General features: G+C 36.5%; 1 protein-coding gene across 6 annotated transcripts in view; it reads right to left on the minus strand.

Moving 5' to 3' along the window:
• FNDC3A (fibronectin type III domain containing 3A) overlaps positions 1–25136 on the minus strand; it is a 182814-nt gene that overhangs the window by 134510 nt on the left and 23168 nt on the right. For 5 of the 6 annotated variants that reach the window (XM_059902748.1, XM_059902750.1, XM_059902749.1 and 2 more), the window contains exon 2: positions 23899–24036. The exons of the other annotated variant lie outside the window; for it this stretch is intronic. In XM_059902748.1, the coding sequence (XP_059758731.1) occupies positions 23899–23997 (99 nt within the window). In that variant the 5' untranslated portion in view covers positions 23998–24036. The remainder of the gene's footprint in view (positions 1–23898; positions 24037–25136) is intronic. 6 annotated transcript variants of the gene reach the window in all.

Genomic DNA, 25136 nt, shown 5'->3' on the forward strand with positions numbered 1-25136 from the left:
TTAATACGCAGTTACAGAGACTACAGAAGTTAAACAAATGTTTGCTGAATTTACTACTGTCCAGTCTCTGAATAGCTCCTAAATCTTTTCCTCTGCCTCTGAGAACAGGGCAAGCTGACAGAACTTTCTGTGATGATGGAAGTGTTCTATATTGGTGCTGATAAGAGCCTCTAGCTATATTTGCTTATATATGGTCTGTATATGTACACAAGTGCTACTGAGCATTTGGAATGTGACTAGTAAGAATGAAGAACTAATCTTCTTTAATCTTCTTTGATCTTATTTAATTTTAATTAGTTTAAATAGCCACATGTAGTTAATGGCTACCATATTAGGGTATATCTCTAGATTCCCCAAGCTCCAAAATTATATTTCCAACTAATTTCTGAATTTATTTACCTTGATAAACTGCAGGCACCCAATCTTATTATGTCTAAATTTGAACTCATTATCTGATTTTCCTAAGAAATTAAGCTGGGAAATTCATTTCATAAACAAGTCTGAATTATTTAAACATCAACATGTTATTAAACTGACTTCACTATAGGAATTTTCAGTCATGCTTTTGTACTTCACTAGATCCTGTTAATCTGTAGATGAGCTGGCTGATGTAATATATTTCAGCTGAAGTCTAAATAGAGATTAATAATTGTAAATAAAAGGACAACTATCAAACTAATGAATTTGAGTTTAGTTTTTAGTCCTATGAAGGAAAATCATTTTCAAACTCAGCTAAGAACACATGCTTGATACCAGCATACAAACAATTGAGATCTGTCAACCATCTACTCATTTACTTATTTGACAAATAATTAATGAGCAAATACTATATGTTAGGCACTTTTTGCAGAGTTGAGGATGTAAGGATGAATCAGTAAGGGAGATAGTTACAGCCAATTACAATGCTAAGTTAGAATACAAGGTGTAATATGTGATAACTAGAAAATACATAAAAAACTTTTTTTTCTTTTAGGCTCATTTGCCTTCACAATTTCTTTTTAGAAATAAAAGTACTGTAACAGAAAAAATATGAATTTGTAATCAGGCAATTCTATATTGAAACTCTATTGCTTAATAAATGTGTGATTTTTAGACAAATTTACCTCCGTGAGCTTTAGTGTCTTTTCTAAAATACAGTGTTTTTGAAGGATTAAGGGAAACACTATATGTAAAATGCCAGCACAGTGCCTGACATACAGTAGACCCTCAAAAATAATATTTGCTTTAAATCCAGTACAAAGAGAATCCTAATTAATAATCTAGACTGTGGAATACTTCATTTACTGACAATGGTAGAAAAGTGATGTAATATCCCCCCCCACACCAAAAATATATATAGACAATGTACGCACACATGTGACATTCAGATGTTTGTGTGCACATCACGCCATGCCTTTGTGTGTACATATGTGACTAAGGATTTGCGTCTTCACCTACTTCAGAATGGCTTATGAAAAGATCTGTTCTTCATTCTCTTACTAATCCTACTAAAAAGGGTCATACCTGCACAAGTGCACCTTGTATTCCATTGAAGATTTACGTGAGGGTTGGCAACAATTAAATCTTTAGTTTCTAAAGCCAGTTCTGCTAAAAGGTCATATTTACATTTTTCTATTCTAAATAAAATGAAATTATGTTTAAAGAAAATTATGTAGACTTCACAATAATTAAAATATCACTGTCACTTCAAATTTCTGTTCTTTTGGGTTTGCCTGTCCATATATGTATATATTTTTAAAATTTTATTTATTTATTTATTTATTTATGGCTGTGTTGGGTCTTCGTTTCTGTGCGAGGGCTTTCTCTAGTTGTGGCAAGCGGGGGCCACTCTTCATCGCGGTGCGCGGGCCTCTCACTATCGCGGCCTCTCTTGTTGTGGAGCACAGGCTCCAGACGCGCAGGCTCAGTAATTGTGGCTCATGGGCCCAGCTGCTCCGCGGCATGTGGGATCTTCCCAGACCAGGGCTCGAACCCGTGACCCCTGCATTGGCAGGCAGATTCTCAACCACTGCGCCACCAGGGAAGCCCCTGTCCATATATTTTTAATCATTCTATTGTTCTTTAAAAACTGACATTCAAAATAAATTCAGGGTGTCAAGTGGATGATTACAACATCACCAGCTAAAAGCTGTGTTTTTTACTTTACTGTAAACAAAGCATTTGCACACTTATTTATTTTGTTGATTTTAGGATTGAGTTAAAAATGTGAATTCACTGTTCATACAGATTATACTCAAATGATATCATATACCACCTTAACATGAACACTCTCAGTATGAACTGTCTACATTTGAAAATGAACTAATTTATCTTTTTAATAAAAATTACTGCTTTATGTTTAAAAAGCAAAATAGTTTATTTTATATGCTGACAGTCTCCTCACAGAAGAGTAAGTTTTCTTATATAAACTGCATCAGTATTTTGAAATCAATTCGTTATGCTCATTAAAACTCAAACACACAAGTTTTTATATTGAGATTTAGAATTAAAGTAATGAGAAATACTCAGACTAAATAACGTCTTACAACCTGATAGGATCAAGTAAAAAAGAGTTGCTTAAATAATTCTAAGTTTCAAAAGTATTATGACGACAAAGTTATATGGATGACAAATACTATTAGGTTATTTTAAACTTTGCAATAAATTATTCTAACAATAAGTGTTTATGTATATGTATGAAATAGTGTCATTTCAAATATATTAACAAATTAACTAAAATGTATACTGAGAACACTGTTTAAAAATGAATGCTAGGGGCTTCTCGGGGCTTCCCTGGTGGCGCAGTGGTTGGGAGTCTGCCTGCTAATGCAGGGGACACGGGTTCGCGCCCTGGTCTGGGAAGATCCCACATGCCACGGAGCGACTGGGCCCGTGAGCCACAACTGCTGAGCCTGCGCGTCTGGAGCCTGTGCTCCGCAACAAAAAGAGGCCACAATAGTGAGAGGCCCGCGCATCGCGATGAAGAGTGGCCCCCGCTTGCCACAACTACAAGAAGCCCTAGCACAGAAACGAAGACCCAACATAGTAATCAATCAATCAATAAATAAATCTTAAAAAAAAAAAAAAAAATGAATGCTAGGGGCTTCCCTTGTGGTGCAGTGGTTAAGAATCCTCCTGCCAATGCAGGGGACACAGGTTCAAGCCCTGGTCCGGGAAGGTCCCACATGCCACAGAGCAACTGAGCCCACGTGCCCCAACTACTGAAGCCCGCACGCCTAGAGCCCGTGCTCTGCAACAAGAGAAGCCACCGCAATGAGAAGCCTGTGCACCGCAACGAAGAGTAGCCCCCCACCCCCGCCACAACTAGAGAAAGCCCAAGTGCAGCAACAAAGACCCAATGCAGCCAAAAATAAATAATAATTTTTTTTAAAAAAGAAAAGAATGCTAATTAGTACCTGAAAAGACTTATTTTCTTTCCAGTGTCTTACAATAGCCTGTCATACTTTCTTTTTTCCTAATGTACCTTCTAAAAATTTCCACATTTATAATTTCACAAAGAGTGTAGATGGACTGATCATTCATAAATAATCTCAGAAATTCTACAGTCAAATTATAAAGACTTTAGACTACTAAAAAAAAAAGAAGTTATAAAATCTCCATAATTAGCTGGACTCATCAAGAAGAAAAGGGAGAAGATGCAAATCAAAAGAATTAGAAATGAAAAAGGAGAAATAACAACTGACACTGCAGAAATACAAAGGATCATGAGAGATTACTACAAGCAACTCTATGCCAATAAAATGGACAACCTGGAAGAAACGGACAAATTCTTAGAAAAGCACACCTTCCGAGACTGAACCAGGAAGAAATAGAAAATATAAACAGACCAATCACAAGCACTGAAATTGAGACTGTGATTAAAAATATTCCAACAAACAAGAGCCCAGGACCAGATGGCTACACAGGCGAATTTTATCAAACATTTAGAGAAGAGCTAACGCCTATCCTTCTCAAACTCTTCCAAAATATAGCAGAGGGAGGAACACCCCCTAACTCATTCTATGAGGCCACCATCACCCTGATAGCAAAACCAGACAAAGATGTCACAAAGAAAGAAAACTACAGGCCAATATCACTGCTGAACATAGATGCAAAAATCCTCAACAATACTAGCAAACAGAATTCAACAGCACATTAAAAGGATCATACACCATGATCAAGGGGGGTTTATCACAGGAATGCAAGGATTCTTCAATATATGCAAATCAATCAATGTGATACACCATATTAACAAATTGAAGAATAAAAACCATATGATCATGTCAACAGATGCAGAAAAAGCTTTTGACAAAATTCAACACCCATTTATGATAAAAACCCTCCAGAAAGTAGGCATAGAGGGAACTTACCTCAACATAATAAAGGCCACATATGACAAACCCACAGCCAACACCGTCCTCAATGGTGAAAAACTGAAACCATTTCCACTAAGATCAGGAACAAGACAAGGTTGCCCACTCTCACCACTATTATTCAACACTGTTTTGGAAGTTTTAGCCACAGAAATCAAAGAAAAAGAAATAAAAGAAATACAAATCGGGAAAGAAGAAGTAAAGCTGTCACTGTTTGCAGATGACATGATACTATACATAGAGAATCCTGAAGATGCTACCAGAAAACTACTAAACCTAATCAGTGAATTTGGTAAAGTAGCAGGATACAAAATTAGTGCACAGAAATCTCTTGCATTCCTATACACTAATGATGAAAATCTGAAAGAGAAATTACAGAAACACTTCCATTTACCATTGCAACAAAAACAATAAAATACCTAGGAATAAACCTACCTAAGGAGACAGAAGGCCTGTATGCAGAAAACTGTAAGACACTGATGAAAGAAATTAAAGATGATATAAACAGATGGAAAGATATATCATGTTCTTGGATTGGAAGAATCAATATTGTGAAAATGACTCTACTACCCAAAGCAATCTACAGATTCAATGCAATCCCTATCAAAGTACCAATGGCATTTTTCACAGAACTAGAACAAAAAATTTCAAAATTTGTATGGAAACACAAAAGACCCCAAATAGCCAAAGCAATCTTGAGAAAGAAAAATGGAGCTGGAGGAATCAGGCTCCCCGACTTCAGACTATACTACAATGCTACAGTAATCAAGACAGTATGGTACTGGCACAAAAACAGAAATATAGATCAATGGAACAGGATAGAAAGCCCAGAGATAAACCCACGCCCATATGGTCACCTTATTTTTGATAAAGGAGGCAAGAATATACAATGTAGAAAAGACAGCCTCTTCAATAAGTGGTGCTGGGAAAACTGGACAGCTACATGTAAAAGAATGAAATTAGAACACTCCCTGGGCTTCCCTGGTGGCACAGTGGTTGAGAGTCTGCCTGCTAATTCAGGGGACATGGGTTCGAGCCCTGGTCTGGGAGGATCCCACATGCCGCGGAGCAACTGGGCCCGTGGGCCACAACTGCTGAGCCTGCGCGTCTGGAGCCTGTGCCCCGCAACGGGAGGGGCCGCGTTAGTGAGAGGCCCGTGCACCACGATGAAGAGTGGCCCCCGCTTGCTGCAACTAGAGAAAGCCCTCGCACGAAACGAAGACCCAACACAGCTAAAAAGAAAGAAAGAAAGAAAGAAAGAAAGAAAGAGTAGCTATTAAAAAAAAAAAAATCAGGAACTTTAAAAATACTTAAAAAAAAAAAAAAAAGAACACTCCCTAACACCATACACAAAAATAAACTCAAAATGGATTAAAGACCTAAATGTAAGGCCAGACACTATCAAACTCTTAGAGGAAAACATAGGCAGAACACTCTATGACATAAATCACAGCAAGATCCTTTTTCACCCAACTCCTAGAGAAATGGAAATAAAAACACAAATAAACAAACGGGACCTAATGAAACTTAAAACCTTTTGCACAGCAAAGGAAACCATAAACAAGACGAAAAGACAACTCTCCGAATGGGAGAAAATATTTGCAGATGAAGCAAGTGACACAGGATTAATCTCCAAAATTTACAAGCAGCTCATGCAGCTCAATATCAAAAAAACAAACAACCCAATCCAAAAATGGGCAGAAGACCTAAACAGACATTTCTCCAAAGAAGATATACAGATTGCCAACAAACACATGAAAGAATGCTCAACATCATTAATCATTAGAGAAATGCAAATCAAAACTACAATGAGGTATCACCTCACACCAGTCAGAATGGCCATCATCAAAAAATCTACAAACAATAAATGCTGGAGAGGGTGTGGAGAAAAGGGAACCTTCTTGCACTGTTGGTGGGAATGTAAATTGATACAGCCACTATGGAGAACAGTATGGAGGTTCCTTAAAAAACTAAAAATAGAATTATCATATGACCCAGCAATCCCACTACTGGGCATATACCCTGAGAAAACCATAATTCAAAAAGAGTCATGTACCACAATGTTCACTGCAGCTCTATTTACAATAGCCAGGACATGGAAGCAACCTAAGTGTCCATCGACAGATGAATGGATAAAGAAGATGTGGCACATGTATACAATGGAATATTATTCAGCCATAAAAAGAAACGAAATTGAGTTATTTGTAGTGAGGTGGATGGACCTAGAGTCTGTCATACAGAGTGAAGGAAGTCAGAAAGAGAAAAACAAATACCGTATACCAATACATATACATGGAATCTAAAAAAAAAAAAAAAAAAAAAAAGTCATGAAGAACCTAGGGGCAAGATGGGAATAAAGACACAGACTTACTAGAGAATGGACTTGAGGACACGGCTGGGGGGAAGGGTAAACTGGGACAAAGTGAGAGAGTGGCATGAACATATATACACTACCAAATGTAAAATCGATAGCTAGTGGGAATCTTTATTAGCATAGCACAGGGAGATCAGCTCAGTGGTTTGTGACCACCTAGAGGGGTGGGATAGGGAGGGTGGGAGACGCAAGAGGGAAGAGATATGGGGATATATATATATATATCTATAGTTGATTGACTTTGTTATAAAGCAGAAACTAACACACCATTGTAAAGCAATTATACTCCAATAAAGATGTTAAAAAAATAAATAAAAATAAAATAGCAAAATAAATAAATAAAAATTAAAAAAAACTCCATAAATTTTAACTTTATGGTAAAATGTTAAAATACACATCTTAGCAATAAATGTAAGCAATAAGCTAAAATAGCTTCATTTATATATAATTTACCCATTTAAAATATTGATGTTCTAATAGTTTTTTTGTTTTTTAAATTTTATTGAAGTATAGTTGATTTACAATGTTGTGTTAATTTCTGCTGTATAGCAAAATGACTCAGTTATACATATATACTTTTTCATATTCTTTTCTATTATGGTTTATCAGAAGATATTAAATATAGTTCCCTGTGGTATACTATAGGACCTTGTTGTTTATCCATCCTATATATACTAGTTTGCGTTGACTAATCCCAATCCTTCCCTCCCCCACCCTTCTTCCCCCTTGGCAACCACAAGTCTGTTCTCTGTATCTGTAAGTCTGTTTCTGTTTCGTAGATATGTTCGTTTGTGTTGTATTTTAGATTCCACATATAAGTGATATGTTCAGTCATAAACATGCTTATCAGTAAAGCCACTTCCAAAATCTTAGCACTTATTCTTGCTCGCATCCTCTTTAATTTCCTCATTCAATTACTGCTACTACAGCTACCAAAGGCTGCTCTAAGAGCCAACAGTTTCTTCTCCAAGTATTCCAATGTGTTGCATTCACCGAATACTGAGGGAATCTTTATTGGCAAACTGGCCCTCAGACTGTCCTTCGCTTAATAAGTCAACCTTTAAAAATCCATTCAAAGTAGAATCTTAGAGCATTTTATAGCTATCTTGGGTGAAAACACACATAGAGGTGGGATTTTAAAGGTACTATTGATTATCAGTATATTCATCAATACCTACCTCAAACCTTGTTTCCAATCAAATTAGCCAATGTATAATAATAAGCTTCCTCTTGAACAGGAATTTATCAGGTCACCATAACAACTAAATCAACAAAGAGCTGTGGTAGCAACTGCTTCTGGATCATACAATGTCAGTCAATAAGTTGGAATTTTAATAGTATTCTGCTTCTAAATACATTTCATTTTAAAGCCACAGTTTTAGTAATTTTATTTATTTTAGCTCTCTGATCTTGGAGTATGTCAGTATATTTATAGCTTATAAATACAATATGCAGATAAATATGCAAGGAAGTAGACAGTGCCACTATGCAAACAATTTATCATCATATATTTAGAAGTGTTTTAATTCTGAAATTGATTCTATAAATTTAGCCAATTTATCAAAGACTAACAAGTCTTATAACAATAATTTATTTCTAGATTACCAGAAATCACATTTATAATATATAAACACATCTAAAATATGGAGATGGGTTTTAAGATATTTTTTAATGAGATATAATCCATACACTATAAAATTTACCCTTTAAACAGTACAATTCAGTGGTTTCTAGTATACACACAGATTTGTACAACCATCACCAAAGTAAATTTTAGAACATTTTCATCACCTCAAAGAAAGTTTTGTAGACTTCTTTAACTGGCTTCTTTAACTTAGCATTAAGTTTTTGAGGTTCATCCAAGTTGTAGCATATACTGAAGTACTTCATTCCAGTTTATGGCAGAGTAACATTCCACTGTATTGGATATATCACATTTTGTTTACCTATTCATTTGTTGACAGACATTTGAATTGTTACCGCCTTTTGGCTATTAATAAATAAAGCTGTACACGTTTTTATATGCACACATGTTTTCATTTCTCTTGAGTAAAAACCTAGGAGTAGAACTGCTGGGTCATATGATAACTGCATGTTTAATTGTTTGAGGAACTGCCAGAATGTTTTCAAAGTGGATTCACCAGTTAACATTCCCACCAGCAGTGTATGAAGGTTCCAATTTTTCCATATCCTTGTTAACATATGCTATTATTTGATTCTAGCCATTTTAGTGGGTGTGAAGTGGTATCTTGTTGTGGTTTTCATTTGCATTTTCCTAAAGATTAATGATGTTGAACAACTTTTCATGTACTTATTGGCCATGTACATAACTTCTTTGAAAAAATTACTATTTACAACCTTTGCCCACTTTTGAATTGGGTTATCATCTTTTCATTGTTGAGCTATAAGAGTTCCATACATATTCTGAATATAAGCCCCTTATCAGATATATGATTTGCAAATATTTTCCCCTATTTTGTGGGCTACCTTTTCAGTTTTTTGATAGTGTCCCTTGAAATACAAAATTTTTCAATTTTGGTGAAGTATACTATATTTCATATTTTTCTCTTGTGTTACTAACATAGCCAGAAAACCACTGTCTAATTCAAGATCATGAAGATTTACCCCTTTGTCTTATTCTAAGAGTTTCATAGCTCAAGAATGTACTATTATTGTTCAGTTGTCTATTTCCTCAATTCTGTCAATTTTTACTTCAGGTATTTTGGGGCTCTGTTGTTAGGTGCAGATTGACCCTTCTATCATTGTAAAATGTCCTTCTTTGTCTCTGGTAACATTTTTTGTTACTAGCTATCAGTATATTAGTGTATAATATAGTGACTTCACCTGTCTTTTGGTTATAGTTTGCATGATATGTCTTTCTCCAATCTCTTTCATTTCAACCTGTTTGTATCTTTGATTTAAAGAGTGTCCCTTGGAGATCCAGCACATAGATCATGGGTTTTTATCCATTCTGTTAATCTCTGTCTTTCATTGCCATATTTAATTCATTTACATTATCAGAATTACTGATAGAGTATAATTTGTATCTATTTTGCTATATCTTTATGTAATTATGTCTTTTTTGTTCCTCAATTCCTCCATTACTGCCCTTTGTGTGTGTGTTAAACATTTTCTACTGTTCCATTTTAATTTTATTGTTTCTTTTACTATATTTTTTTGGAGTTATTTCTTAGCAGATGCCCTGGGGATTACAATTAGCCTGTTAATTTATAACAATCTAAATCAGATGAATTCCAACTTAATTTCAGTTGTATATAAAAACTTTGCTCCTCTATAGCTAAGTTCCTTGTCCCATCCTTTGTGCTATTATCGTACTACTAATTGCATCTTTATACTTTATAAGTCAATAACAGTATATAATTATTGCTTTTTGCAAATGTCATTTGACTCAGAAAAGAATTAAAAACAAAAAATATATTTATACTGTCTTTTAAATTTACCTATTAGTTACTTTTGCTGGTGCTCTTTATTTCTTCATATAGATTCAGTTACTGTCGTGTTAACAGCCCTACTGAATGCAAGGAAACAGCGTTGGAAAAGCATTCACTAACCATTCCTATGAGCCAGTGTTACCACTTCTAAATTGCTTTATTAGTATCAACTGAATCACCAATTATCTAGAACCAAGTGTTTTCAAATTTTGAATTTAAATTCAACTTCCTTATTTACTCCAAAGTGACTCAGAGTGGGGATCAGAAGACTTAGATTCTAGTGTCAACTCTGCCACTCTGTCTGTAATCTTAGATAAGCTGGTTAACTGTTAGCTTTATTTAGTTTTTCTGTGTCTAAAAATGTGGACTATTTTTTTTTGCACCCTCTTTCAGTTTGGAAATTCCATAATCTCTTCATACTCATTCTTTTTCTTAAAAAAAAATTATCAGGTTTCCCCCTTTATTTCCATTTCCACAGTTGGTATTCTCTAAATCCACAGTATAGATTCATACAATGGAATACTGGTAATAGTATTCTAGCATTCCATCATATGAATCCTCCAAATTCTATTCATTTCTCTACTGTTGGATATTTATATTGTTTCCAGTTCTTTCATTATTACAAAACAATGCAATGAATAGGCATGCACACATGCCCTTGTATACATGTATAAGATTTTCTGTAGGATAACTACCTACAGAAAAGGAAACAGTGCTGGAAAAGCATATAAAAAGCAGTATATTACGTTAGATTTTAGGTATGTACTTTTTCAGCTTTGTTAAATATTGCCAGACCACTCCCCCAAATGGTTGTGCCAGCAGTGTATGAGGGATTCCACTGCTCCACAGACTTACTATATTTCAGATTTCTTAATATTTACATCCTCACTGAGGTTTTAATTTGCATTTCCCTCCGTCAAAACATAGTTCCAATCGCCTTTCTTCCCCCAAACCTTAATTAGTCCCGTGAATCATCTCCAAGAAGATAGGGTACTTTGATGTATACAGGCACTTTGTTGCCAACTTTGCAGGTAACATGAAATTCTTTCTTTATACAATAAGCACTCAGGGAGAGACCTTCAAGATGGTGGAGGAGTAAGATGTGGAGATCACCTTCCTCCCCACAAATACATCTACATGTGGAACAGCTCCTACAGAACACCTACTGAACACTGGCAGAAGACCTCAGACTTCCCAAAACGCAAGAAACTCCCCACGTGCCTGGGTAGGGCAAAAGACAAAAGAAAAAACAGAGACAAAAGAATAGGGACAGGACCTGCACCTCTGGGAGGGAGCTGTGAAGGAGGAAAGGTTTCCACACACTAGGAAGCCCCTTCGCGGGCGGAGACGGGGGGTGGTGGGGGGAAGCTTCGGAGCTACGGAGGAGAGCGCAGCAACAGGGCTGCAGAGGGCAAAGTGGAGAGATTCCCGCACAGAGGATCGGTGCCGACCTGCACTCACCAGCCCGAGAGGCTTGTCGGCTCACCCGCCGGGGCGGGCGGGGGCTGGGAGCTGAGGCTCGGGCTTCAGTCAGATCCCAGGGAGAGGACTGGGGTTGGCTGCGTGAACACAGCCTGAAGGGGGCTAGTGAGCCACAGCTAGCCGGGAGGGAGTCCAGGAAAAAGTCTGGACCTGCCTAAGAGTCAAGAGACCATTGTTTTGGGGTACGCGAGGAGAGGAGATTCAAAGCACCTCCTAAACGAGCTCCAGAGACGGTTGCGAGCTGCGGCTATCAATGCAGACACCAGAGACAGGCATGAGACGCTAAGGCTGCTGCTGCCGCCACCAAGAAGGCTGTGTGCGAGCACAGGTCACTCTCCACACCTCCCCTCCCGGGAGCCTATGCAGCCCGCCACTGCCAGGGTCCCGTGATCCAGGGACAACTTCCCTGGGAGAACACACTGCACGCCTCAGGCTGGTGCAACGTCATGACGGCTTCTGCCGCCGCAGGCTCGCCCCGCATCCATACCCCTCCCTCCCCCTGGCCTGAGTGAGCCAGAGCCCCCAAATCAGCTGCTCCTTTAACCCCGTCCTGTAAGAGTGGGAACAGACGCCCTCAGGTGACCTACATGCAGAGGTGGGTCCAAATCCAAAGCTGAACCCTGGGAGCTGTGCGAACAAAGAAGAGAAAGGGAAATCTCTCCCAGCAGCCTCAGGAGCAGCGATTAAATCTCCACAGTCAACTTGATGTACCCTGCATCTGTGGAATATCTGAATAGACAACGAATCATCCCAAAATTGAGGTGGTGGACTTTGGGAGCAACTGTAGACTTGGGGTTTGCTGTATGTGACTGACTGGTTTCTGGTTTTATGTTTATTTTAGTTTAGTATTTAGAGTTTATTATCATTGGTAGATTTGTTTATTGATTTGGTTGCTCTCTTTTTTTCTTATATATAGACATATATATATTTTTTCCTTCTTCTCCTTTTGTGAGTGTGTATGTATATGCTTCTTTGTGTGATTTTGTCTGTATAGCTTTGCTTTTACCAATTGTCCTAGGGTTCTGTCTGTCCGTTTTTTTGTTTTTTTTGTTTTTCTTTAGTATAGTTTTTAGCGCTTGTTATCATTGGTGGATTTGTGTTTTGGTTTGATTGCTCTCTTCTTTCTTTCTTTCTTTTTTCTTTATTACTTTAAAAATTTTTTATTTTAACTTTATTTCTTTTTATTTTTTCTTTCTTTCTTTCTCCCTTTCTTCTGAGCTGTGTGGCTGACAGGGTCTTGGTGCTCCAGCCGGGTGTCAGGCCTGAGCCTCTGAGGTGGGAGAGCTGAGTTCAGGACATTGGTCCACCAGAGACCTCCTGGCTCCACGTAATATCAAACGGCGAAAGATCTCCATCTCAACACTAAGACCCAGCTCTACTCAACAACCAGCAAGCTACAGTACTGGACACCCTATGCCAAACGACTAGGAAGACAGGAACACAACCCCACCCATTAGCAGAGAGGCTGCCTAAAACCATAATAAGGTCACAGACACCTCAAAACACACCACCAGACACGGTAATGCCCACCAGAAAGACAAGATCCAGCCTCGTCCACCAGAACACAGGCACCAGTCCCCTCCACCAGGAAGCCTACACAACTCACTGAACCAACGTTAGCCACTAGGGGCAGACACCAAAAACAACGGGAACTACGAACCTGCAGCCTGCGAAAAGGAAACCCCAAACACAGTAAGTTAAGCAAAATGAGAAGACAGAGAAACACATAGCAGATGAAGGAGCAAGGTAAAAACCCACCAGACCAAACAAATGAAGAGGAAATCGGCAGTCTACCTGAAAAAGAATTCAGAGTAATGACAGTAAAGATGATCCAAAATCTTGGAAATAGAATGGAGAAATACAAGAAACATTTCACAAGGACCTAGAAGAACTAAAGAGCAAACAAGCAATGATGAACACCACAATAAATGAAATTAAAAATACTCTAGAAGGGATCAATAGCAGAATAACTGAGGTAGAAGAATGGAAAAGTGACCTGGAAGATAACATAGTGGAGATAACTACCACAGAGCAGAATAAAGAAAAAAGAATGAAAAGAATTGAGGACAGTCTCAGAGACCTCTGGGACAACATAAAATGCACCAACATTTGAATTATAGGGGGTCCCAGAAGAAGAAGAGAAAAAGAAAGGGAATGAGAAAATATTTGAAGAGATTATAGTTGAAAAGTTCCCTAATATGGGAAAGGAAATAGTTAATCAAGTCCAGCAAGTGCAGAGAGTCCCATACAGGATAAATCCAAGGAGAAACACGCCAAGACATATATTAATAAAACTATCAACAATTAAATACAAAGAAAAAATATTAAAAGCAGCAAGGGAAAAACAACAAATAACATACAAAGGAATCCCCATAAGGTTAACAGCTGATCTTTCAGCAGAAACTCTGCAAGCCAGAAGGGAGTGGCAGGACATATTTAAAGTGATGAAAGGGCAAAACCTAAAACCAAGATTACTTTACACAGCAAGGATCTCGTTCAGATTCGACGGAGAAATTAAAACCTTTATACACAAGCGAAAGCTAAGAGAATTCAGCACCACCAAACCAGCTTTATAACAAATGCTAAAGTGAGAGTGGCATGGACTTACATATACTACCAAATGTAAAATAGCTAGTGGGAAGCAGCCGCAAAACACAGGGAGATCAGCTCGGTGCTTTGTGACCACCTAGAGGGGTGGGATAGGGATGGTGGGAGGGAGACACAAGAGGGAGGAGATATGGGGATATATGTATATGTATAGCTGATTCACTTTGTTATAAAGCAGAAACTAACACACCATTGTAAAGTAATTATACTCCAATAAAGATGTTAAAAAAAAAAGCACTTATTAATGTGCCAGTTAAGTTTACCAACTGTTTTAGTTTTAAAATGCCAATTTCTATATTACATAGGTGTACAGACCATTAGGTGGTCAATTATGTTTACAGACACATATAAGACACTGGAATTAATGTTTACTAATTAAACAATAGGCATTTTATTCAGATATTCCCCAAGAGGAAAGTATATTTATTTTTGTGCACACAGGAGGTATGTGGATATTTCCTCTAAAATTCAACTAGTATACATACCTATCATGATAATAGATAAAATGAAACAGACAATTCCAAATGATGATTTGACTGTAGAGCAACTGCCAACAACATACTGCTTGTGGAAGTGTAAACTGGTACAGCCTCTTTGGAAACCTTTTTCTTTGCCATCAGTGGGGCGGGAAAAAATAATCTTACCCTAGAAGGAGGCAGCAGCTATCTGGGGAAAATAATAGTCCTCCACAATAAGGGAAGACAGAAGGTAGTAGTAAAAGTTTGGTGTTTGAGGGAATTTGAGGAGAGTTCAATTGTATTTGAGGTATTCTGGGATGTATAAGTAGAGATAAACAACAACAAAAAGTAATAGTCACTATTTGAACATATATATTCCCTATGACCCATGCACTCCACTATTAGGTATATACCCAAAAGAAAAGCATGCACATGTATAAAAGTAGTGTACAAGAATGTTCTTGAAGAACTACTTGTGATAATCAAAAAGTGGAAACAACCCAAGTTTCCATCAATAGTAAATTGAAGCGATTAAGGTATATTCATAGAATGGAATATTATGCAGGAAATACTATGCTACAGGTGGTAACATGGATAAATCTCATGCATATAATGTTGAGCAAAACAATATATACAGTATAATTCTATTTATGTAAAATTCAAATCAGGCAAAACTTATCCTTGGTTTGGGGAGGAAAAAGGGGATACTGTTTGGGAGAGAGGGGTTACTTCTTGGGAAGGGTTGCAAGGGTAATCCTTCCCAAGAAGTGTCTTGGGGGTGCTGGTAAAGTTCTATTTCTTGACCTGAGGGTGGTTACAGGGGCTATGTTCACTTTATTTTTTTTAATTGGGCTGCACAGAAATGATTTGTGCACTTTTCTGACATATGTTCGTTTAAATACATTCTAAAATCCTAAAACAGTTTGGATAAAGCAAAATTTCCACCTCTTGCCAACAAATCTTTTTCTTGAAAAGAAGAATCACTGTTAATAAATGCGTATGTATGTGTCCAGAGCTTTTCTTCCTGTGATATATGTGTATATGTACACTTGGAACTGCGTGGTTTTTTTTCTTTTTTCAACTATTAGTTTTTAAATTGAAAAAGTAATAAATCCACAAGATTAAAAAATATTCAAACAGTACAAAAGGTTGTATAGTAAAATGTAAACTTTTTCTGGGGTCAGTCCCTGCTTATAATTTCTTGTATAACTTTCTGTCATGTGTTTACATGTATGTGCATATTTGTCTGATTTTCAAAATGTTCTTTTCTGAAAAATCACACAAATGCATTTCAGGAATTTGAATCCTGGGCATTCTATCTGGTGGTAAGAAGATACATAACAGTACTTTGAATATATAATGACCATGGTTTATTATTGAAAGGGAAATGTTATGAGAGCTGAAAAAGCAGAATTCAACTTCTATTTCTACAAACATCTGTATAATTTTTGACAAAAAAATCTTGCTTTGTATTAAGCTAATGTAAGAACATAGAAAAGATCACGGGAAAGATCATTTTTGTAAGAAGACTCCTTTTCACTTAGTATCTCCTATTACAGAAGTTTATAATCAGATTCACTTTAAAGAATTTTCAGTATTCCATGGATAATTTTTAGTTGAATGCATTTCCTTGTTTATTCAGTGCTGCTTAGAAGTTATTCTTTATTTCCTCCTCACTTCAGCCCAAATTACATTTCTTGTAAGTCAACAATTTCTACAGGATTCTGGGGCACAGGATTTGACAAACTACAAAGTCACTTAACTAGAGAATTAGGAATTATTCTAACTGTAGAATATCTAGGAGTTAATTTAATAGAAAATCAATTATTTTTAGACCAGGATCCATCAAATTTCCATGACCATTATGTTTCATTTCCTTAAGATGTTGTTCCCTTTAGAGTTTGGTGATTCTGTCTTTCACAACAGGTTTAAGTGTGTATGTATATATATATATACACTTACATGTATTTCATTAAAATACTGTAAAATATTTAATGTTTTAAGTTACAGAAACAGCCAGGTGGCAATACCTTGCAAGGTTGCAGAAAGGTTTTCCAGGAGGTGGCATATGCCCTAAATTGGCGTCCAGTATATGGTGCTGTTTCTCTCATAGCCAGGACTCGCGAGTCCAGGTCGAAGAATCAAGGGGTGGAAATGGGAGGGGTACCACTCTCTTGTAATAGAAGTGTAAGAGATTATTATCCTGCAAGGTTGCTAGATATTAAAGCAATATAAACTGTGTTTCTAGTTACCAACAACAGAACATGAAATTTCACACACACGCACACAATTTCTAATACCTTAGATTATACCAACTTCAACTTCAAGGACTGAAAGACTCAATATTATAAAGATGTCAATTCTCTCCTAACTTGATCTATAGATGCAAAGTAATCCAAATCCAAATCTCAGCAGGCTGTGTATGTGTATATTGATAAGCTAATTCTAAAATTTATATGTAAATGCAAAGGCCAAGAATATCAAGACACTCTCAAAGAACAACAAAGTGAGATGGATTGCCCTACTAGACACCAAGACTCCATTTAAAGTGTCCTGGCACAGGGATAATCAAACAGATCAATGGAATAGAATTAATAATCCAGAAACAATTCCACAAATATATGGTCACTTAACTTATGGCATAAATATCACTGTAAAGTCATAGGAAAATGATAGTCATTTCAATAAATGGTGTGAGATAATTCAATATACATATGGAAAAATAATCAAATTGAACCCATGCTTGACACAGTTCACAGAAATCAACTCCAGTGGATTTCTGAATAAAATGTTCAAAGCAAAACTATACTTTTTAGAATATAGGAAAATATTTTCATTGCCTCAGTGTAGGAAAGAATTAAACAAAAAAACAATACACTAACTCTAGATAAAAAGAACTGATAAATTTGACCACATTACAATTAAGAATTGTTCATCAAAAGACACTAAAGAGTGTGGTTACAAGGATAAGAGAAAGCATTCACCACATTGGTGACTGACAAAAGGTTTATATCCAGAATATATATCAAGAGTTTTGACAAATCAAAAAGAAAAAACAGTATCAAACTAGAAACTGTCCAGATGTCCACCAAGAACAGAAGAGATAAATGAATACACTGTTGTATATCCATACATGGAATCCTATACAACAATGAAAACAAATTTCAGCAACATCCAATAAGAATGAATCTTAAAAACAATGTTGTACGAAACCAGCAAGACACAAAAGAACAGTTACAGTAAAGATTACTTTAAAGATCAAGAATAGGCAAATCTAAACAATTATTGCTTAGTGATGTATGCATAGATAAAACTATAAAGAAAAGTCTGGAAGTAATTCCCATAGAAATAAGGATAGTGGTAACCTCCAACTAGAGAGGGTATTGTGATGTAGAAGGAACACACAGGGGATTTCTAGGGTGTTGGCAGTATTCTACCTCTTACTCTGGCTGGCAGTTATAAGATTTACGCTCTATAATCATGTGCTATATTATATATTTGTTTTATGTACTTTTCTATGTATATAGGTTATAGCTTACAATTTAAACAGGTTTTGAAAACAGTAAGCTGAGGAGATGTTCCATGTTTTCTTAAATTCTGTATTTGTCTATTTGGCATCTGTTCAACACAGGGCCAATTATTTTAACGATATTTTCTTATTTTCTGTGTTCTTGATGCTCTGGCATTTATGGCTGAGCTGGCTGGGGAGAGACTGCCTGTCCCAGGGCTAACCAATTCTTAGAGGTAGCAAAGGGCTCAACCAGGAGCACACCTCTCATATGCAAACCAACCAATTTCAAGTCTACAGCTCCAAATAACCCCCTTACTGAACTCTTACACACCAAGCCAATATTTCTGCTGCCCTATATCACCCCACGGCCAAGTAACAGGAAACTAAAGACCACCTGTATAGCCCCAAATCTGCCAGAATTATTTTTTTTAATTTTCTTAAAATTGAGATATAACTGGGCTTCCCTGGTGGCACAGTGGTTGAGAATCTGCCTGCTAATGCAGGGGACACGGGTTCGAGCCCTGGTCTGGGAAGATCCCACATGCCGCGGAGCAACTAGGCCCGTGAGCCACAACTACTGAGCCTGCATGTCTGGAGCCTGTGCTCCACAACAAGAGACGCCGTGATAGTGAAGAGGCCCGCACACCGCGATGAAGAGTGGCCCCCGCTTGCCGCAACTAGAGAAAGCCCTCGCACAGAAACGAAGACCCAACACAGCCAAAAATAAATATAAAAATAAATAAATAAATAAATAAATAAGATTACTATTAAAATTGAGATATAATTGATAGAACATTATATTAGTTTTAAGTGTACAACATAATGATTTGATATATGAATATATTACAAAATAATTACCACAGTAAGTTTAGTCAACACCTACCACCACACATAGTTACAAATTTTTTCTTGTGATGACAACTTTTAAGATCCACTCTCTTAGCAACTTTCAAATACAATACAGTGTTGTTAACTATAGTCACCTTGCTGTATATTACATTCCTAGGACTTATTTATCTTATAACTGGAAGTTTGTACCTTTTGGCCATCTTCACCCATTTTGCCCATCCCCCCTCAACCACCCACCTCTGCCAACTACCAATCTGTTCTCTGTATCTGTATATGTTCATTTGTATATGTTCAAATGTATATGTTCATTTTTAAAAATATTCCATATATAAGTGAGACCATACAGTAATTGTCTTTCTCTGTCTGACATTTCACTCAGCATAACGCCCTCAAGGTACATACATGTTGTGGCAAATGGTAACATCTTCTTCTTTTTCATGACTGAATAATATTCCATCGTGTGTATGCATATACATATACACATACATACACACACACCACAACTTCTTTATCTTTTCATCCACTGATGGATACATAGGTTGTTTCCATGTCTTCACTACTGTAAATAATGCTGCAACAAACACAATAATGCTGCAACACAAAAATGTACATACATTTTTTCCAGACAGTGATTTCACTTCCTTCAGATAAATACCAAGAAATAAAATTGCAGGATCGTATAGTAGTTCTATTTTTAATTTTTTGAGGAATCTCCCTACTGTTTTCCATAGTGCCTGCACCAATTTATCCATACCTTCCTACCAACAGTATACAAGGGTTTCCTTTTCTCCATATCCTAGTCAATACTTGTTATTTCTTGCCTCCCACAATTATTAAATAGCCAATCCTAAGCTACTTACTCTACACTGTTGTGCCTTTCCTGAGAAAACACCAATTTAATGGCTTTGGCCTAGGCTTTCCTCTTGTTCCTGCTTCTGCCTCCTGACCAAAACGTGATGTTTCCCCTGTGGCCCAGCATGGCATGGTGTGCTCCCTTCTTTCAGGAAATGTAAGTAATAAAAATTTGCCTTCAATGGCATTAGTCTCTCTCTGTCATTACTCAGTCACCTCCATAAATCAAAATCAAGCAGGTACAAGTGAGAAAATAATTATAGAGTTATAAAATAATAATTAAAAAATGAATGAAATGGAGAAGATTCTGATAAAGAAGCTAGACAGGCACTGAGTTTTGAAAGATCTTAGCCAAAAGTTTAAATGCATTCAATATTTTTGGAAGGTAAATGAGTAAAAATTAGAGAAGGTAAAGTTAAATTAGGAAAGTACTGAACCACACAAGAAACCAAAATATCTGAACTTTCTTTTGATGGTAGCAATAGTGAATACAGCTGGGAGCATTCCACTTGTGCTTGAAGTTCATATTCCCTAAAGCATATTTGGGGGTTCTAACAGGGCAGCACAAGCACTCATAAACGCTTTACCTGCTCTATCAGGAAAGGATACAATCTCAAATCAAGGACATGCTTGAGAATGCGAAATGGTATAGCCACTCTGGAAAACAGTTAGTTTCTTATAAAGTTAAACAGAGTCTTACCGAACAATCTAGCACTGATGTTCCTAGATATTTATCCAATTGAGTTGAAAGCTTACGTCTATCCAAAAACCTACACATAAATGTTTAGAGCAGCTTTATTTATAATCACCAAAAACTAGAAACAATCAAGCTGTCCTTTAACAGGTGAATGAATAAACCGGGACATTCAAACAATGAAGTATTATGCAATAGTAAAAAGGAGCTATTGAAATAGCCACAAGAAGAAATTTTCCAGACCATATTGCTAAGTGAAAGAAGTTGGTCTGAAAAAGCTACATACTGTATGAATCAAATTATAAGATATTCTGGAAAAAGACAAAAATTATAGGGACAGTAAAAATATCAGTGGTTGCCAAAGTTTCAGGGGTGGGGAGTGAGGGAGGGATAATAGAGCACAGCAGAGTTTTAAGGCAGTTAAACTGTTCTGTATAATACTGTAATAGTGATATACAGCATTACACATTTGTTAAAACCCATAGAACTGTACAATACCAAGAATGAACCCTGATGTAAACCATGGAACTTAATAATAATGTATCAATAATGGTTTATTAATTGTAACAAAGGTACCTATTAAGATGTTAATAATAGGGGAAACCGTGTGGGAGAGGCACATGAAAAAACCACTCTGCTCAATTTTTCTGTAAATCTAAAACGCTCTAAAAATAAAGTTTATTATAGAAAAAAGGGGAATGAAATTCTTCAAACACAAAAAATAGTTCAGGTGCTGCCAATCAAAATGAATGATAAATGTCTATTATAGCTTCCCTAAAAGCAACACCAGCAGTAATGATGTCAGGAGAGAGTCCCTCTAGTATAATTCATAAGCCAAAAGACCCACTATGTATAATGTGACATTGTATAAAATATGTTTGCTATAAAAAATTAGAAAATATTAATGAGTAGATAGATAATCTGGATGGCTAACCATAAGAAAATTAATTTGATCTCAAGGGATGGAACAGAAATCTCATATTCCCAAGAAATAGAATAATATTCCCAAGAGAGTAAAGACAAGGGACAATCTATCTGTTTTCCTAAATTTTTAACATCATGCATGTACCCGAGACTTCCTCCTGTCAGGAACTGTCTTTAGCTTGCTTCTTTACTCTGGGCACCAACCAGGTAGTGTCATATCACCAGAGGCAAGCTCTAACTTGGCCATGCTTGGCATACCAGTAAGTTCCTGAGTTAAGACAAAGAGATGCATGTTGTCAGTTGTTATCTACTTACTGTTATCTACTTTTCTTCAGTTCCTTACATTCTACCATAGCTATTGGTCCACTCTCTCACACTTATACTTTAGTTTGTATCCATCATAATTATCTATTATCTTACTATAACTATCTCTGTTGACTTAAGTCCTGACTGACATACCTATATAGTTTCTTCAGTCTTTTAAACATTTATTAAGTGCTTCAATTCAAATTTAGCAAATATTTACTGAGCTCCTTCAAGCTCATTTCACCCTCATAGCTACAGCTGCTTTAAGCAGCTATTACTACCTCTATCTTATAGAGAAGCAAACATACACAGAGAAGTTAAATACTTTGTCTTAAGTCACCCAAATCAAATCTAAGTCTATCAACCAAATCCTATGCTCTTTCCACTCATTTTTCTCTCTCCCTATCAAACTACAAGGCACTCTCTTTGCCAGTTAGAATTTAAGGCTTTATTCCACTTCTTGACACCTGATTTTTCAAACCCTAACTAAAAAAAATTAGGTCCTCTAGACCTAGTGACTCTCCCTGATCCTTCAAATCTTGCTCTAGTGTGCTCTTCTATCCCCAGCTCCTTTCTCTATATCCATCTACACAACTACTACTATATGCTAGCCATGGTGCCCTCAAGATTTCAAGAAAAATTCTGCCAAGAGAATCTCCTTTTGGGGGAAAAGAGAGAAATAAGTCTTAGGAAGTCACTGTGGGTCTTGTTTCAGCCTACTGTCTTCCCTTTAACAGACTATACACTTTAGCAACTATATCAGTGTACTGTAATTAACTGCTTAATAGATTTTTTCTTGTATTACACTATAAACAACTTGAAGCCAGTGATCTGCCTGAAGCAACAATGATAACTGAAAGCACTCCCAGAGCCTCGAAGTAAATGAATATCTGCCACATCTATTATTTTTTAGGGAGAAGAAAATTTTAACAGACTTAAATTTGACTATAAAAATCAACTTTAGTGAAAAGAGGTTGCTGCTAAAAGCTATCAGAGCACATGTGAAAATCAAAACCAATATATACTTTAGAAAACAAGCTAATCACTTGATTTTTCAATAGCCAAGTTAATAAAGTAGTCCCTTATCTTGTAAGCAAATAATAACTGTCCACTATAGACACGAAGTTTGTAAAGTAACAAAATAAGACTACATTATTTTAGTTTCCCAAGGAAGCAGTATGAGTAATGGAGCAAAAAAGCTTTGTGTGATCTTGAGCCTTTCTGAAACTCATTTTGTTTCATCTGCAATAGGGACAGGATTGCTGAAAGAATTAAATAAGATCATAAAGTTCTTAGCACATGTTTTTTATATAGTGAGAACTCAAATTGTTCCTTCTTCTTATTCTTATTTATTATGTCCTTAATCTTTGTTTCTTCACTTACAATATTAAAATCACTACCATACAGGGTAGTTGTGAGAATTAAGTACATTGCTTGGCACATAACAGGTACTTATGAAAGTCCCTCATTCCCATCCCTTTAGGATTATTGAGGGAATGAGGCATCAACAAAATAAGAGAACTTTATTTATAAAGCCCTGGGTTGGGAGAAAAACACACCATGAATTGTGTGTTTGCTTTTGGGAGGGGGGATTCTGGTGAGGAGAAAAGAAGAAAAAGAGATAACATTTTATTATAATATAATGCAGGCAGTCATTTAATCACATAATTAAGTCATGATTTCATAATGATTTGAGATAATGATTTATAATAATCATTAAGGTACAAGGTTAAACTTAGTTGAAAAACACTCAGGGACTAGTACGTTGTCTAAAGTAAAACAAAAAAAATTTCAGTGGGAACTAAATATAAACACAAGAAATTTAATCATTAATTAGTGAGACATTTTAGAAGCAACTTCACAGTCTCATTATTTCATCGTCCTATAAAACCAAAACAACATTTTGAACTGGAGTTTAAAATATGAATTAACAGGAACCTACTGTTGTGATGTCTCATTCTGTTCTAAATTTTGCATTCTTCTGAAAGAAATACATGTGTACTAGACATAAGAAAATAAACATTTCAGTTTCCTTACCTGTTGTGTTCCATCTGCACTTACAATAGGGGCAGATAGAAGAGAAATATCACTACTTAAAATCTGAGTTGTATCCAGTAGTGGTGGATGTTCTGCCATTATCAATAAGACATTAATATACCGGATAACCCTCCAACTCTGAAAAACAAAAATATATAGCCATTTGTGTGTACATCGTTAAAAATATATTAAAATATAATACATTCAAGATAAAGATAGATTCTTGTCAAAGGAAATTTTACAATACTCTGTTGACAGCTTTTTTCTGTCAACAGATCATTTAAGGAAATATATTTCTTATTTACCAGCTGTCTGTCAATGTAGACAGCAAACCAAGATACACATCAGGAGCTTCTTCTTAAATTCCATGTCTAGGGACTTCCCTGGTGGCAAGTGGTTAAGAATCCTCCTGCCAATGCAGGGGACACAGGTTCGAGCCGTGGTCCAGGAAGATCCCACGTGCTGCAGAGCAACTGAGCCCGTGCACCACAACTACTGAGCCTGCGCTCTAGAGCTCGAGCCACAACTACTGAGCCCGCGTGCCACAACTACTGAAACCCGCATACCTAGAGCCTGTGTTCCGCAACAAGAGAAGCCACCGCAATGAGAAGCCCGTGCACCACACCTAAGAGTAGCCCCCACTCGCCACAACTAGAGAAAACCCGTACGCAGCCACGAAGACCCAACACAGCCAAAAATAAAAATAAATTCCATGTCTGTCTGTCTCTCTATCCCTTCCACCTCTATATAATATTTATTTAACCACCACTACTTTAGCTAAACAGTGGGATAGGAATTAAAATGCAATGATTGAATGAGGCAACTCTATCACTGATTTTTTAATCTGAGCTGAGAAGGTGTTTATGAAGGCCCAGTTTCCCCTCATCACCCTACCAGTCTCTAGGAACTCACAAGAATTATAATTTTTCACTGATTCCTCAAACAGCAAAATTTGAAAAATTTGCTCGGGATTAGAAAAAGAATCTTCAAGTTTTAAGTGTTAAGCTCTGGCTTTGGTCTTCTGTCATTCTGGTTTTATTATTTTTTTCTGAATACTTTACAATAAGCCAAATCATTTCAGTGATACAAGCACATACACTTGGAACTCTTTAACTGTATATACAGTATCACTTATATAAAAAGTAAAAGATTTGATATAAGCAATATTAGTCTACCATACATAACATCAACCATTAAAACATCAGCAAATTACAAGTCAAAATGAGTACAATTGAGCT

The sequence above is a fragment of the Balaenoptera ricei genome, chromosome 18 (assembly GCF_028023285.1).
Source record: "Balaenoptera ricei isolate mBalRic1 chromosome 18, mBalRic1.hap2, whole genome shotgun sequence".
Taxonomy (NCBI): domain Eukaryota; kingdom Metazoa; phylum Chordata; class Mammalia; order Artiodactyla; family Balaenopteridae; genus Balaenoptera; species Balaenoptera ricei.